Below are 16,192 nucleotides of genomic sequence, written 5' to 3' on the forward strand. Positions count from 1 at the left end.
GGGGGGGGGGGGGGGGGGGGGATGTTGCGTCGGCGTCGTCGACGATGTTGATACCAAAGCGTCGGTGGTGTTGTTGTTCAAGTTTCTACTAGTCGGTGCCGCCACCGGACCGAATATACGTGAGTGTTTAGCCGTGTTTATATATCAGTTAAGTAAGTTATTAATATTCTTACTTTAATACAGTGGTTCCCAAACTTATTTTGTCTACTGCCCACTTTGAGAATGAATATTTTTTAGCGCCCCCATATTAGAGATTAAGCAATCTTTTAATTCATATTAGTTGATGTTCACAAGTTGTTGAGAGGCTAGGAGGCCTAGGCTAAATAAAATTACAAATCACTCCCCAGGCCTCTACACAACGACCATATTTTCTTTCTGGGTCTCTTACCGCCCCCCTTGAGACCTGCAGCGTCCACAAGGGGGAGTTATCGCCCACTTTGGGAAAGACTGCTTTAAGAGTACTTACTATAAAAAATATAGTTTTAAATAAGTCTATGAGCGAGAAACTCGAGTTAGTGAGAAACCTCTGTAAGCGAGAAACTAGGATTAGTGATGAACCTCTATAAGCGAGAAAATATTTCAAACTCTGGTTTATCCAGGATTAAATGTTTTTTTTAAATAAATATAACGTTTTTTTACAGAATAAATAACTTAGAAAACGTAGATGCTAAGCGACTGGAAGTGCTAAGATCTTACAGCGAGGATTGTTACAAAGCTGTGATGTGGCTCAGAGAGAATAAAGACATGTTCTCAAGACCTGTATATGAACCTATGATGTTAGAAGTAAGTTAAATATACTAATCATCGCCCTCGACTTTGTCTGTGCGTAATTAAAAATAGCCAATATATGCCTGCGTGCATCAGCTACCTTCCAGTCAAACTCCTGACAAAATCTGTCCAGCCATTCTGGAGATTATCTGGAACACACGTGGCCCTGAAAATAGATTAACAGACAGACAACAGATACAAATTGCTTTTTTGTTTACTTACACATACTTATCTTTTTTTTATTAATTTGTGTAGATATGTTTTCAACTTACTTTAGCCTTATTTGCATATGTTTAGAAGCTTTTAGTTTTTATTTTTAATTTATCTAGCGCTCGGTCTCATTACTTGGTCGCTAAGGAACATTTTTAGTGAAGTTACTAAATTAATGTTCATACAGTACAGTACTCAACTAAGAAATTGGTAATTTTTTAAATGCTATTATATATATTCGTATTACAGAACTAATTTTGAAATGTCAAATTTAAATTTATATTTCTTCTTGTATTATTAAGATAAAAAAAATTCTGTTAATCACTCTAGTATTTGTGTAAATAATTATCCAACAGATAAACTTCACGGATGCAAAGTTCGCGCGTTACCTAGAAGCGACAGTACCGGCGCGGGACCTCGCCGCCTTCACCTTCGAGAGCAGCGCCGACATGAACCTCTTCCTGCAGAAAGTGAGGAGAGAGCGCGCTCTGAAGCTGGTCAATGCTATCTGCAGTACCAATTCTGCGACACCACATACATCTGATATCGCACAGCTTAGGTGAGATTTGTTAATACGTATACACGCATACGTACATGTACGCACTCATACAAACACGTACGCACACATACAAACACGTACGTACTAAGCAAACACGAACGCACTCACACAATCATGTACCCACTAACACAATTACGTACGCACTCTACACACACGAACGCACAGATAAACACGTACGCATTCATAGAAACATGTACGTACATTCAAAACACGTATGTACATACACAAACACTTACGTGACCACACAAACAAGTACGCACACTACACACACGTAACCACTCACACAAAAACTCATACGTATACACACACAAATAATCAGATAGAAATAAGTTCATAAAATCAGAATTTACAGTTAAACGCGCGGTATTAAAAAACCATAATTAGTAGCTTGCATGTTCTTCCAGATTAGATCTACATCTATGCCTAATTTCAGTGAGATCTATGCAGCCATTCTGGAGATACCTTCTAACAAACATCCAAACATTGGCGTTTATAATATTATTAAGATTAATTAAGATTTTATTTCCAGTTACCTAGGTTTTTACACATACCTAATAGATACGATAAACGGTCCTGAGCCTATCATCAACTATCTCTGCAGACAGTACGGTATACACAGGATACCTATAGGCAATGATCACACGTACAAAAACAGCGCTAAAGTACCCGCTAATATCACACATTTCTTTACTGGTAAGTGATATTTTTAAAAATTATTCAAACTTTCGTGAGACATTATACTAAACTAATATAAAAAAAACGGAGAAACACGTATATTGGTGCCGCCACTGGACGAATATAGTGAGTGTTTAGCGGTTTTTTTTTATATTAGTTTGATTTTTTTTTATTATGAAATACTGTCAATGTTGGATAAGCGTGACTCTATGTGATTGCGATATTTTTATCACGTATCTAGTTCTCGCTTATAGAATTTTGTCACTTATCCAGTTCTTGCTTATAGAAGTTTCTCTCTTACCCGAGTTTCTCGCTTATCCAGGTTCCAACGCAATATGCTGTTGGGTTTTATTGATACTTCGTCGTTATTGAAGTACGAACTGAAAAAAAATTCTGACATTGTTACTATTTTTTTTTTTAAGTTTCAAAACATAAAGTTATGTTTTTAAGTTTATTTCAATCAAAAATATAGAAATTGAGTAAGCATTTTCTTTCAAATAATTTAAATAATTTCTTATTTTTATAAGGTTTTCATATTATACTTAATTTTAAATCAAAATAAATTAAGATATTTATTAAATTGTTTCCAGAGAACCACAGGTTCAGTGTACGTGTGTCAGCGTACAGCGGTGTCAAAAGCAGTTCCATTATAGAGATACGTCAGGCGAGACTTCTCGCTAACACTGTTGATGTCGACCAAATACATAATCTTAATAACCAGTAAGTATACATTATACTAAGTATACATTCTGGTAAGTATACATATCAGTTAGTGTACTAACTTGTTTGTATACTAATCAGTTGGTGTACTATTGAATATATCTTGTAGTTAGTATATTAATCAGTATGTGTAGCAAGTAGTTAGTGTAATTTTACACATTATTAGTTGGAATTATTTGGCGGGAATGGCGCGCTTTGGTTTTGAAGTCAAGTGTCAGAATGATTAGTGATGAGATATAAACGTTGATAAGGCTATTGTTGCGCCAGTACACCGACACAGTGTCGGATTTTCTTCCTAACAGTACTAACTTGGAAGTGTACCAGCTAGTTAGTGTAATGATTAGTTGGTTTACTAACTAGTGGCTATATCGTCTAATTAGTTTGTCAACTAGTTAATACACGAATCAGTAGTACTAACTTGGGAGTATACTAACTAATTACTTTATCAACTATTTAGTATATTAGGTTACAGTTATTTAAACTGACTGATTAATTAAAATTAATACTGCATTCAGGAATTTGTTTTTTTTTCTTTGGAAGTATAATAAATAAAAAATAAAAACTACGAAAATTTGCAAAAATATTGCTAATATTATAAATGCGAATGTTTGGATGGATGTTTGTTAGAAGGTATCACCAGAACAGCTGCATGTATTTCACTGAAATTTGGTATAGATGTAGTACACAGTCTGGAAGAACGCATAGGCTATTAATTTATATAAAATTTCCAGATTAGCCAAACATCAAGAGACATCTCAGCAGCACAATGTCAGGATGCAGGAGATAGACAACAAGCTGATGTCTCTGGAGGCCGAGTTGAATAAATTGAATGCAACTAGGAGAGTTATTCATGAAAATGTCGAAAAGGTAAGAATATGCATTTGAAAATGTTTTTTTTTGTTCATAAATGAACTATTTGCAAGTGTTTCTCAGTTTTTTTGATGTTATTATGCAATTAACATGTTATTCTACACATAAATTTAATCTAATTTACATTCATGTTATTTAAACGCGTTAAATCTTTTTATTGGCTTTAAAATTGGTAATAACTCAATTTCTAGGTTAGAACACTCTCCGCACAAATCCGTCTCCAAATAAAGAAGGTAGAAGATATAGAGAACGAGCCGACATTGAATATAGAACAAGAGAGAAGTAAATGTAAGAGGAAACAGCGGGAGTGTGTCATAAAACTGTGTCAATGTCATCAAGAATTGACTGGCACTATGAGGAAGCTGCAGAAAAAAGTCAGTAGTATGGAGATTTGTAAGGTAATAAAACTTTAGAAATTATCAAAAAAAATCAATCTGACTAATATTATAAATGCAAATGTTTAGATGGATGGATGGATGTTTGTTTGAAGGTATCTCCAGAACGGCAACATAGATCTTAAAGAAATTTGGCATACATATAGAACATACACTGGAAGAACACATAGGCTTTTTTTTTAATTCCGCGCGGACGTAGTCGCGGGCAACCGCTAATATCTATATTTGTTTATAAACAACTAGTTTTGTCCCGCTACTCAGTCCGCGTGAAATTAAAAATGATTAATTAGTAGCCTATGTGTTCTTTCAGACTATTTTCTACGTCTATGACAAATGACAGAGATAACTTCAAACAAACATCCATCCATCCATCCACAAATTCTCATTTATAAAATTAATAAGATTTGTGAGCACCCAAATAGATTAAGATTGGAATATAATTGGTAAACTTCTTTTCTTTTCAGGTTAAATTAGATTTCTATAGAAACTCCATTGTAAATGAGGAGAGTAAATTAAGAGAATTAAAAAACGACATGAGAAATGTACAGGTAAACGAGTTTCTTGAAAAATAATTTATACTTTAACTATATGCCATTTTTTTTTCATCCAAAAAGGTCAAATAACTTTCAAATATCATTTTTTTTACAGGCAACATTAGAAAACATAGAGAATCAACTTACCCGTGTCAAAACGAAAGCTAAAGAGAAACTAATCGAAGCAAAAAGGTCTTGTAATAACAAACTGCCGAATGACCCCGACTTCCCTCACAGTGAAGACTTCGCGGTGCTGCCGAGTGAGGTGAATGAACTGATGGCGCACTGCTTCGAGCTGCAGGCCAGAGTCAACTGCATGGATGAAGGAGATGAGAGGGTATGACACCACTGTTACACCACTCTATCAGATTACACGATTGTGCATGACTGTACACGATAATACACTTTTGTAGTAGATATTACACTATTGTAGTTGATATTACACGACTATAGCCGATATTACACGATTGTTTCTAATAATACACGATTGTATCCGTTTTACACTTTTGTAGCTGATAGTACACAGTTGTAACAGATATTACACTACTGAAGTTAGTTCACGTTTGTAGTAGATATTGCTCGACTATAGCCGATATATACATGATTGTAGCTAATAATATACGATGTAGCCAATATAACACTACTAAAGGCAATAGTATACGATAGTAGCGTAAATTACATGTGTCATCTCTACCTTGCAGGCCATAAAAGAGTATGAAGAACGTGAACAGATGATAGCAAATTTGAAAAGTGAAGTAGAGAGTTCCGGTGACGTCAGTAAACAACTTGAGATTAAGATGAACCGTATCAAGTAAGTTATTTTAATTGCTTTTACTTAAATTCAACTTTAAATGTAAATAATTTTAAATCGACTTCGAAAAAAAAGAAGTTCTCGATTGATTTTTTTTTATTTTTGTTACTAACTTTGCTCCTGGTTGTCTAATTTTCGTAATTCTTTTTTTATTGGAAAGATAGTGTATGTGATTTGGTTTCAATTTCAATTGCAAAATTAAAAATTATTTATTAGTTTTTTTTTTAATTAAGGTCGATATGGTTGCCGCCTTTAGAAGAGTTACTTCGCGATATAGACAGAGCATTCGGTGATATGTTTGCGAAGCTCGGCTGTGCGGGGGAAATCAAACTGGATAAAGCCGGTGCTGATGTGAGTTTGTCAATCTCGGAGATGTTAATTGGTGTTCATAAGTGTAGTTTTAGTATGATTTACACATTTTTAAATGTGTTCCATTGTCACAGGGTTAAAGCACGTAACTTGGACTGCAAGTCCTGGGTTCGAATCCCGCCATGTACAAATGTGTTTTTCGATTGACATATATACATTTATCCAACGCTCTTACAGTGAAAGAAAATATCGTGATGCAACCTGCACATATCTGAGAAGAAATTCAAAGATATGTGTGAAGTCAACCAACCCGTACTTGGCCAGTGTTGACTATGGCCAAGCCACTAGGGCTTCTCAGTTGGGACCTAAGCTGATGATGATGATTTGTTGTGTGTAGGAGGACTACGAGAAGTACGGTGTGAGCATCCTGGTGAGGTTCCGCAGCTCGGAGCAGCTGGTGCAGCTGACCCGGCACGCGCAGTCAGGTGGGGAGCGCGCGCTCACCACCGCCGTCTACCTCATGGCGCTGCAGCAGCGCACCACTGTGCCCTTCAGGTCTCATGCTGCCCTCATCTAACATATCTTACTTCTTACTAATATTATAAATGTGAATGTTTAGATGGGTGGATATTTGAAGTTATGTACTTAACGGCTCAACGGATCTTGATGAAATTTGGCACAGATGTAGAACATAGTCTGGAACACATAGGATACCTATTTTTTTATTCCTGTGCGGATGATGTCGCGGGCGACACACAGTAATATCTATAAATGTGGAATTTAAAATAGGCTCTGCGTTCTTCCAGACTATGTTCTAAATGTATATCAAATTTCATCGCGATCCATTCAGCCGTTCTGGAGATACCTTGTAACATCCATCCATCTATACATTCGCTATTTATATTAGTAATATAGTAAGATTAGTTTTAGATTTACATTGTCTTGTGTAGGGCTTAATCTAACAGATCAGATGTATAACTTTTTAATGTGTTGGTTCCCCTTATTGTGGGTTTCTGAAACGAAAATGTCCGTTTTAAAAATATTTTTATCTCTGTTTTATGCAGATATTTCGGTCTCAGAAACCAACGATTAGAAAATCCATATAGTTAGTATAAGATGTTAACAGATGCGTGGATGAGATCAACCAGGGTATGGACGCGATCAACGAGCGCAAGATGTTCCAGCTGCTGGTGCAGGTCACCACTGAGTGTGACAACGCACAGTACTTCCTGCTTACACCCAAAGTTAGTACAAATACTTCTATCTACTTATCTAGTTTTTTTATTTATTTAAATATTAGCAGATTTTTTTGTTAATTTACTAATATTTCTTGTATTAACTAAGCTCTATGCTTCTGCTAGGATATGGTTTACAATAATCAAAGTTGAACTACCGACCTCATGATCGGAAACCCGCACTCTTAACCAATAGGCTATTGGTGGCTACACTATAACGTTTGTTACATAGAAATGCGCTGATGTACTAGTGAGCTTAACTCTAAAAGAGTTCTCTTACAACTTACCATGTGATACACAGATGTTTAGTGGGTAACTTAGTCCTTGTCGGATTGGGAGACCCTCAGGAATTCAGTCGTAAATCTGCCCTGAGGAACCACCAAGGACGAATTTAAGTGGCCACTTGCTCATTTGCCACCTTAATATATCAAAAACTAACAAGCTCTCCGAGTGTGGAGTCAATTGAAGCTTTCCAAGATATAAAATGAAGAGTTATAATAATATTTTAGTCCAAAGAACGATATTTTTCTCTTTTTTATAGAGGTTTCTCGCTTAACCATTTTTGTTTGTATTTCCAACCCCTTACACTTTAAAAAAAAATGGTCCTTCAAGCCGGATTTCAATAAATTTGTACCTAATTGTATTTAATTCCAGTTGCTGACAAATCTAGAATATAACTCCAAGATAACGGTTCATACGATAATGAACGGCCCTCAAGTAATGCATCACAGCAAATGGAAATGTAAACAGTTTATTGAAAACGCAAGGAAATATATGTCAACTCAGTAAGTATTGTGTAAATCAGCTCTGAATCGGTTCAAAAGTTCATATAGAGTTGTAGATCAACAAGATGCTTGTTGACTCGCAGCTTAAAATCATAATTCTATGAAATTAAATAGAGCAGCGAGTCACAGATCTGCAGATCATCAATTTTACTTGAGCTACCCATGAATACTTGTCTGTCTATATAGTGACGTCATCATGACATAGATTATAAGATACCAGAGTGGACATTGAGTAAATTCTGTGTTTCGTCTAATTAGTTCTATCTCCTTTTTTCTTCGTCTATTAATTCTTCAAATTTCATATATATTTTCTGTATACTCTGACATTTATTCAAACTGATAATACGTTTGTACAATTTCAGTTTTAATACGCGATAATATCTAGAAATATTCCTTAATTTTAAATTTTTCTTACAAAATAAATCTCTTGCTATAAATATAGCGGGCCTGAATGAGCGTCGGTGGCTCAGTGGTCAAGCACTTGACTTGCAATCTGCAGGTCCTGGGTTCGAATCCCGCCTTGCACCATGTGTTTTTCCATTTCCGATTTACATATGTACAATTATCCGACGTTCTTACTGTGAAGGAAAACATCGTGATGCAACCTGCACATATCTGAGAAGAAATTCAAAAGATATGTGTGAAGTCAACCAACCCGCACTTGGCCAGCGTGGTTGACTATGGCCTAATCACCCTTAACTTAGGGTAGGCTCCGAGCCCCTCGGTGGGGACATATAGTGAGCTGATGATGATGAAATATAGCGATAGTCAAATTACTATGGACCAATGTTGATTACCAATTGTTTGAATCAAATACATACCAAAAAGTTGATTATAAACATAAAAACATTTATCGTTGGTTTCCGAGACCAAATTCATAGTTTATTTTTATCTGTATTTTTGTCAAAGATATTTTTTATACAGAGATTTTACTCTCAGAAACTAACTATTCCTATAATAATAATCGTCAGTTTTCACTGCCAAAGTATTTGTAATAAACATATTTTCTGTTTCTCTTTGGGTTGGTTTTATCTATCGGCAGTTAGTCCAAAGATTAAAGTTTTTAAAGTTAGACATGCCTTATATTCTTGTATGTGTATATACTATTTTGATAGTTTAGGTTTTATATAGACATCTTTGTTTATTAAATTATGTTTTAAATAAAAAAATATATAAGCAATTCTTTTATTTGTCATTCATACATATTGTAAAAATATAATATTTCTAGGATTACGTAATTTTTTAACAATTGTATATAATATTGTTATTATATAAGCCAAGCTATCATTGTTTTTTTATATTTGTTAACTAGCTGTCGCCTGCGACTCTGTCCGCGTCCGAAAATTTAATAAGTAGCCTATGTGTTCTTCTAGACTATGTTCTATATCTATGTCAAATTTGATCAAGATTCACAACGCTGTTTTGGAGATATCTTCAAACAAACATCCATTCAAACATTCGCATTTATAATATTAGTAAGATTTAATGTTTTTTTTTAAATTTTATATGACTGGAGATTAATCGTATAAATATTTTATTGTGCATATTTGTAACAAAATTGCTTGCTATAAGCCACAGAGTAAGCTAAAAGTAGACATGACATATGGTGTCAGAGTAAAAAATCACAGAGTAAAAATACCATAGAATAAAAATGTCACAGATTAAACAAGTCAAAGAATAAGTCACAGATTGTAACCATAGATTTAAAAATTGTTTTAATTTTCTTTATTAATATTTAATTAGTCATTTGCACGCCTTTCCCCGTCCATTGCTCGTCCAGTTTCACGTCACAATCTAGATCTCTGAGGGCTGATTTTATATCGAATCCGAAGTCTTGGGAGAAAATGGCGTACGTCTGGTTCAATATATCTTCAATTCCGAGTTCCTTGAATTTACTATTGTAGTCGCGACATCTAGCGACCATGTTGCGTATCGCCCAGCAACCGTTCTTCTGAAAATTAATTTTACGAATTTGAGTGACAATATTAGAAATTGAAAGTTTTGTATTATTTGTTGCTGTCTGTATGTATGACCCTAAAGACTTTTTGTACAACCGAGGGAATACTACGTGGAGATGGTCTCAGCAATCATGGTTTTCCTTCCAAAAGTATACATGTGCGTAATTTTAGACATTATTAGTTACAATGCTTTGACGCGAATGACGTGCTTTCATTACCAAGTCTTGTATCAGAATGATTAGTGAGGACATAAACGTTGATATTTTAGTAACGATAGTGTTGCGCCAGTACACCGGCATACTGTCGGATTGTCATCCTAACAGTATACAGGGTGTCCCAAAAGGTTACGTACATAGGAAAGGGGATGATAGGGGTCACAAGGATCACCAGAAAAATAAAATAAAAATTCCCCTCTGGGTATTAAAAAAAATAAACGGCATTTTGTAAAAACTTAAAACTTTTACACCTTCTGGGGCAATTTTGTAACCAATGACCTACAAATATTCCAACATTTAAAAAAAAAGCTATTATGTTATCGTCAATAACCCTTTATCAATATGAAATAAAAAAAACAATACAACTAACAAAGATTTTAAAGAAAATAAAAATTGCCCCAGAAGGTGTAAAATTTTTAAGTTTTAAAAAAATGCCATTTATTTTTTTTTATTAAATTTTTCTGGTGATCCTTGTGACCACCCCTATCATCCCCCTTCCTATGTACGTAACCTTTTGGGATACCCTGTATATGTGTGAGTGTGTGTGTGTGTGTGTGTGTGTGAGTGTGTGTGTTAGTGTGTGTGTGTGTGTGTGTGTGTGTATGTATGTACCTGTAGCGCGGCATTACGCGGATGCATCTTGAGACAGTGCAGGAGGGGCTCTGCTGCCCCGCAGTCCAGCAGCAGGCGGCCGTGTGCCGGCTCTCGCAGCGCCAGCGCGGACATGCAGCGTAGTGTCTGCGCTGTCACTGTCGCGTTACTCTGACACATACAACACCTCATATTATAAATACGAATGTTTATATGGATGGATGTTTCAAAGTATTTCTAGAACGGATCAACAGATCTCGATGAAATTTGAAGATTTTTTTCCCGCGGACGGAGTCGCGGGTGACGGCTAATATTAGTAATATAGTAAGATTGGCTGTCGCCTGCGACTCCGTCCGTGCGAAATCAAAACAAAACTAAATTAACACCCTATGTGTTCTTCCAGACTATGTTCTACATCTACGTTAAATTTCTAGAAGTTTATTGGAAGAAGTTTTTCTAGACATACCTTCAAACAAACATATCCATCAAATCATTCGCATTTATAATCTGACTAATACTATAAATGCGGTTGTTTGAATGGATGGATCAATGTTTGTTTGAAGGTCCAGAACTAGTCTAGAAGAACACAGGCTATTGATATGAAAAGAATGGGACATGGTATGAAAAAAATGAGAGAAATGTTATGTCTAAAAAAACTTACAGCAAATCTACTCAACAATGAAACAATGATAGGCACAATTCCGCTCTTCACTAGTTGTCGTTTGACGTCATCGTTGCCAGCCAACGCTGTTATCCTAAAACAATAACAAAGTTATATTACCATGGAAACAAAGAATATATAAAATCAATATACAAATGGCAACCAAAGTTAAAACGCAAAGTTACTAGTACTCATAAGTACTTCACCTTTCTCTTGCTGTAAGATATCAGTACGAAAAAAAAACAGAAAAAGAAAAATTGCCTATAGATCCAAGCATATTAAGCATAAAATTCAACCAAAGACCTTTATGTGACGAAGAAGAAAACTACAGGTAGAAATCTAAATAGAACAAGTCAAGAAATGGCTGCAATAGAAAAAGGAAACTATCTATCCTTTAGTGATAATAATACTGAATTAAAAACAATACAATATTGGCAGAAACATAATCAAGACGTACTAAAAGGTGATATCATATATGAAACAGATCGTAACACGGCCATCACTAAAAACTGCATAATCAAAGTAAATCAAACATCTTGTAATGATTTTAGTGATAGTACGGATCAATTAAAACATAGAGCAAGACATATAAACTATTGGAAGACAGAATTAGAAAGAGCTTTAAGTGACATTGACGTAGAAATAAACGTATTAGAATCGTTAAGACAACAATTAAAAAATGCTATCGATATATTAAGAATACCTGAATATATCAATGAAGAATGTTTAAATTTAAGACGTAATAGAATGGAAACAGACGCAATATACGATGGACCACAAGACGCGTTATTCAACGAAGCAGTATTAATAGAAAATATTAAAAGAATTCATAAAGATTCTTTGAGAGAGATAGAAAATCAAATAAAAATGAACATGGCAGGTAAAAATACATTAGAAAGAGATTGGAGCAACAAATATTTAGCATTTAAATATGAAACTATAAACAGTGAATTAAAAACAAAATCTGAAAATGTGAAAACATCAGGAACAACAAGATTATGTGATGGACAATCTGACGTTCAATCATGGGAACATTTCACAAAATCAGGATTGGAACAATTCAAAAGTGCGATAAAGAAATCTGAAGAATTAAGAATAAAAATTAATGCGGTATTGATAAACACTGCAAGGGATTTACGTTCACAAGACATTAGAGTCAATAAAGCGTTAAGCGACAGAATCGCTCGTACAGAACAAGTAAAAACAGAATTAGAAAATCAATTAAAACTAACATTAGGAAAGATAAAAGAGACGGAGAATATTCTGGAAACTCTACACGAGGAAATATTAAAAGTATCACAAAGGGTACAAGTTGCTCAAACAAGATTGAACACTAAACATATAGGACCTAACGTCGAAAATTGCAGAGAAGGTTCCCTCTTCGGTTTAATAGACGAAGTACGAGATCTAAATAATAGTATGACATTATTACAAAACAGAATGTTGGAAACACAGAAATTACGAGCTAATTTAATACATGATAGATCTAAAATAGAAAATGAAATTATAGTAAAAAAGAAATCTCTATATATTGATAATGAAAGATGTTTATTTATAAGATCGCATTATCAATCTGCTGAGAAATTGTGTGGGTTTTAAAAGCTTATAAAATTAATAAACATATATAAAAACGGCTAAACACTCACGTATATTCGATCGGTGGCGGCACCGACTACGGCCGGCGAACTACAGTGAGGTGGGGGCCGCGTCCGCGCAATAATACCAGTCCCACTCACCCTGATGAAGGACCCCCGATGAGCTCGAAACTAGTCGGTGCCGCCGGACAAATATACGTGAGTGTTTAGCCATTTTTATAAGTTTAGTATAATGTCTGACAAAAGTTTGAATAATATTATAAAATTGATTATAATACAATGCAAGTATAAAATAAACTTTAAATCTTTGGTTAATTTTTTAATACTCATAACAAACGATTTAGGTAATTGTAATCTACTACTGACATACGTAGTTATCCGAAACAAACATTTTTTATACATGAAATCCACACAAAGAATCTCATAGTGGAATTAAAAATGCCTAAGTTACTCCCGCACATATAAGCTACCTTCTAGTAATAGTCCCGTCAAAATTGGTCCAGACATTACGGAGATTACCCAAAACAAACGGACAGACAGACCCACAGATAAACTAAAAAAATGATTTTTGTTATACGCAACTTATATATTGTTCAAGATTTATTTATCAACATTACATACAGACATACAAATCTAACTTATATTATAAATACAAAAGTTTGGATAGATTTATATTTGTTAGAATTTCCGAACTGGTAGTGCTGAAATTTGGCATAGATGTAGAACATACCCTGGAAGTACACATATACTACTAATTAAGTTTTTTCTAACCCAACGCGGAGTCGCAGGCAACAGCTAGTATATACTCACAGCTTAGTGGCTTGATGTACAACGGTGACGTCATCGTAGTTATCAGCCAGCACAGTGAAGAGAGCAGCAGCGCCGCGCTCCGCCGCCACCGCGCACAGCTCGTGTCGCACCAGCAGGCACGCGATTGTACACATCACATCACTTACCAACGGTGGCTTCATGTTATCTAACACAAATATACTTCACTAGAACATGGAATATTCTAGAAATTACAAGCACAAGAGGAATCTAATACTTTGTTTCAACGATGGCATACATCACCAACATCAACCACGACCACAGACAAGTTTCAAGTGGAAGCAATTCTCTGTATAGTCTGATGAATGCATTCCGGAAGTCCAATTTTACTCTTCTTTAAGGACAAATGAGAAGAATGGAAGAAGAGGATTAGGCGGTTTGGAGAAGGATACCGTACACAAGGCAACCCTCAAGTTAATAGTATTAATGTGTTTCGTCTGATAAGTGTGTGTGCGGGAGGACAAATTCTATTTCTCTTCTTCTTTATCCCATTTTCCAAATAAGAAATGGTGGGATGGGTAAATTAATGTCTCATTGGTCTATTAAACCATCCCAACCCCATCTGTATCCTTTTAACTTATTCAAAATGTCTATGGGCAGAGATCACTTTCCAGAAATCAGTTGGTCATTTGCTTGTTTTCTAAAATAATTAATCTAAGATATTGTAGAATAATCTTACTTTCAAGCAACCTTGTCAACGTATCGAGAAGCTCCGCGCCAAGTTCACGAGCATGTTCGTGAGCTTTGCCAAACTCCACGCGCACGTCGTCGTCTAAAGTCAACTTTCTGATAACTTGTAGGCATTCACTTATTAACTGAAATACACAAACTATTATTACTTTGAGTTGATAAATGTTCACTAAGACCTTTAACATATATTAAGCAACTGACTTTGTAGCCTATGACATCGGCTTCACAGATTTAAAAAAAAATCAAAGCCTATGTGTTCTTCCAGACTATGTTCTACATGTATGCCAAATTTCAGCGAAATCCATGGAGCCGTTCTGAAGATATCTTCAGTACTTCAGAGTACAAACATCCATCCATAAATTCTCATTTATAATATTAGATTGTGCCAGTTATTTTCTTTCAGTGACATTTAAAGTAATTTAAAAAACATTTGTTTTTTTTTTTTAGTTTGATTTATTCTAAACGGGTGAAATATCCTTGTTGTCTAGTTCATTGCAAAATCTATTTTAAGTTACTTACCTCTATATTATTAGTTTTATTCAATAAATTGTTCGAATTCCATCCAATGCCAGCACCAAATATCATCTGTCTGTTCATTTCATGTTTAACACAACACACAGCGGTCCATTTTAATGTTGCTATTAAAATAGATTCATCTTCTATTTCATCTAGATTTCTGAAATCAAAATTTATCTCAAACTAAGCTAGATCTAGACTGGATACTACTGTTAATAGTAACCGAGTGTATCCACTGTTGAAAAATTTTTTTTGAAACATGTTACCACTTCTAAAATAATGTTTCAATATCAGTGTTGCCACAGTACAAAATGTAATAATTAAAATGAAATTGTATGGTAGCTATATTTTTTTTCTCTTTAAATTCAGACATTTTTCACGAGCACCAAAAAAGTATCAAACATGTCAAACTTACTTTTTAATAATTTCAACACCTTTTCTATCCAGCAAATCTGGTTGTGAATTCATTAAAGCGATCAATGTGTTTATTACTTTTATAATAGAAGCAGCATCTTTTTCATTATTAACATTCAAGTAAGATTTCTGTTTTAAATCTAGTAAATTTATAAGCGCAGGATAAATACCCTCTTTGCCTGCTCTTACTCTATGAGCAATATCTTTGTTGCATTCTCTCTGAAAATTGAATAATCTTTGTACATTTTTTTAAGTGTATGATGTCAAACACAAAATCACACCTTATTTCGCTAAAATTGCTGCTTGTTAGCCCCCTTCTGTTATAAAAAAAAAATAGGAGTTATTATTGCCCATGGGCATCTGCTACAAGTTAAAAAGCAACAGATGAATGCATTTAGGCAATGGTCTACAGTTAATGGACAGAGGAGGGACTCACAATAAGATGGTCTATTCCTCATTGGTATGGGAAGGCTTGCCATATCCACTTTCCCCTTCCCATCCTTTCCTTATATGAAAAGAGGTATTTTATGTAACTTTATACTATTAATTTACAAAAATTTATTTAATACTGAGACCAGAGAGCAACTTTGTTTGTAATTTACAATTTTGCAAAGCACCAATAGCCTAATGGTTACAAGTACAGATTTCCAATCATGTGGTTGAAAGTTCTAATACTAGAGGTTACTTTGAATGGTGCAAGTAATATTAGTAAATAATCAAAAAATGTGCTAATTCTTAAAAATATAGAAAAATTATCAATAGAAAATAGTTACCATCAATATATCCAATTGTTCCAAGATTGGTTCATCATTGTTTTGGGCTGCATTTGACAACTCCTTGAGTTTTTTAACAGT

At 34.6% G+C, this 16,192-nt stretch overlaps 2 protein-coding genes across 3 annotated transcripts in view; one reads left to right on the forward strand and one right to left on the reverse strand.

Annotated features, from left to right (window-relative positions):
* Positions 1-8,390, forward strand: part of SMC5 (structural maintenance of chromosomes 5) — a 12,958-nt gene extending 4,568 nt beyond the window's left edge. The window contains exons 8-20 of one of the 2 annotated variants that reach the window (XM_013313439.1): positions 642-783; positions 1,335-1,537; positions 2,067-2,230; positions 2,803-2,932; positions 3,664-3,799; positions 3,994-4,200; positions 4,662-4,745; positions 4,846-5,067; positions 5,432-5,541; positions 5,775-5,892; positions 6,248-6,405; positions 6,977-7,094; positions 7,740-8,390. In XM_013313439.1, coding sequence (XP_013168893.1) covers positions 642-783; positions 1,335-1,537; positions 2,067-2,230; positions 2,803-2,932; positions 3,664-3,799; positions 3,994-4,200; positions 4,662-4,745; positions 4,846-5,067; positions 5,432-5,541; positions 5,775-5,892; positions 6,248-6,405; positions 6,977-7,094; positions 7,740-7,874 — 1,927 coding nt within the window. In that variant the 3' untranslated portion in view covers positions 7,875-8,390. Of the gene's footprint in view, positions 1-641; positions 784-1,334; positions 1,538-2,066; positions 2,231-2,802; positions 2,933-3,663; positions 3,800-3,993; positions 4,201-4,661; positions 4,746-4,845; positions 5,068-5,431; positions 5,542-5,774; positions 5,893-6,247; positions 6,406-6,976; positions 7,095-7,739 lie in introns of those variants that run through there. The other variant, XM_013313440.1, reaches the window with a different exon arrangement.
* Positions 8,391-9,571: 1,181 nt separating this feature from the next.
* Positions 9,572-16,186, reverse strand: LOC106118720 (armadillo repeat-containing protein 6 homolog). Its single transcript, XM_013313467.1, has 8 exons — positions 16,112-16,186; positions 15,340-15,557; positions 14,928-15,084; positions 14,398-14,533; positions 13,701-13,866; positions 11,296-11,389; positions 10,656-10,805; positions 9,572-9,821 (listed from the first exon to the last, which is right to left on the reverse strand). Exons 1-8 carry the CDS (start codon positions 16,112-16,114, stop codon positions 9,606-9,608), a joined length of 1,140 nt encoding a protein of 379 aa, XP_013168921.1. The 5' UTR covers positions 16,115-16,186; the 3' UTR covers positions 9,572-9,605.
* Positions 16,187-16,192: the final 6 nt, after the last annotated feature.

Source organism: Papilio xuthus, unplaced genomic scaffold (assembly GCF_000836235.2).
Source record: "Papilio xuthus unplaced genomic scaffold, Pxut_1.1 DF827570.1, whole genome shotgun sequence".
Classification (NCBI taxonomy): Eukaryota; Metazoa; Arthropoda; class Insecta; order Lepidoptera; family Papilionidae; genus Papilio; species Papilio xuthus.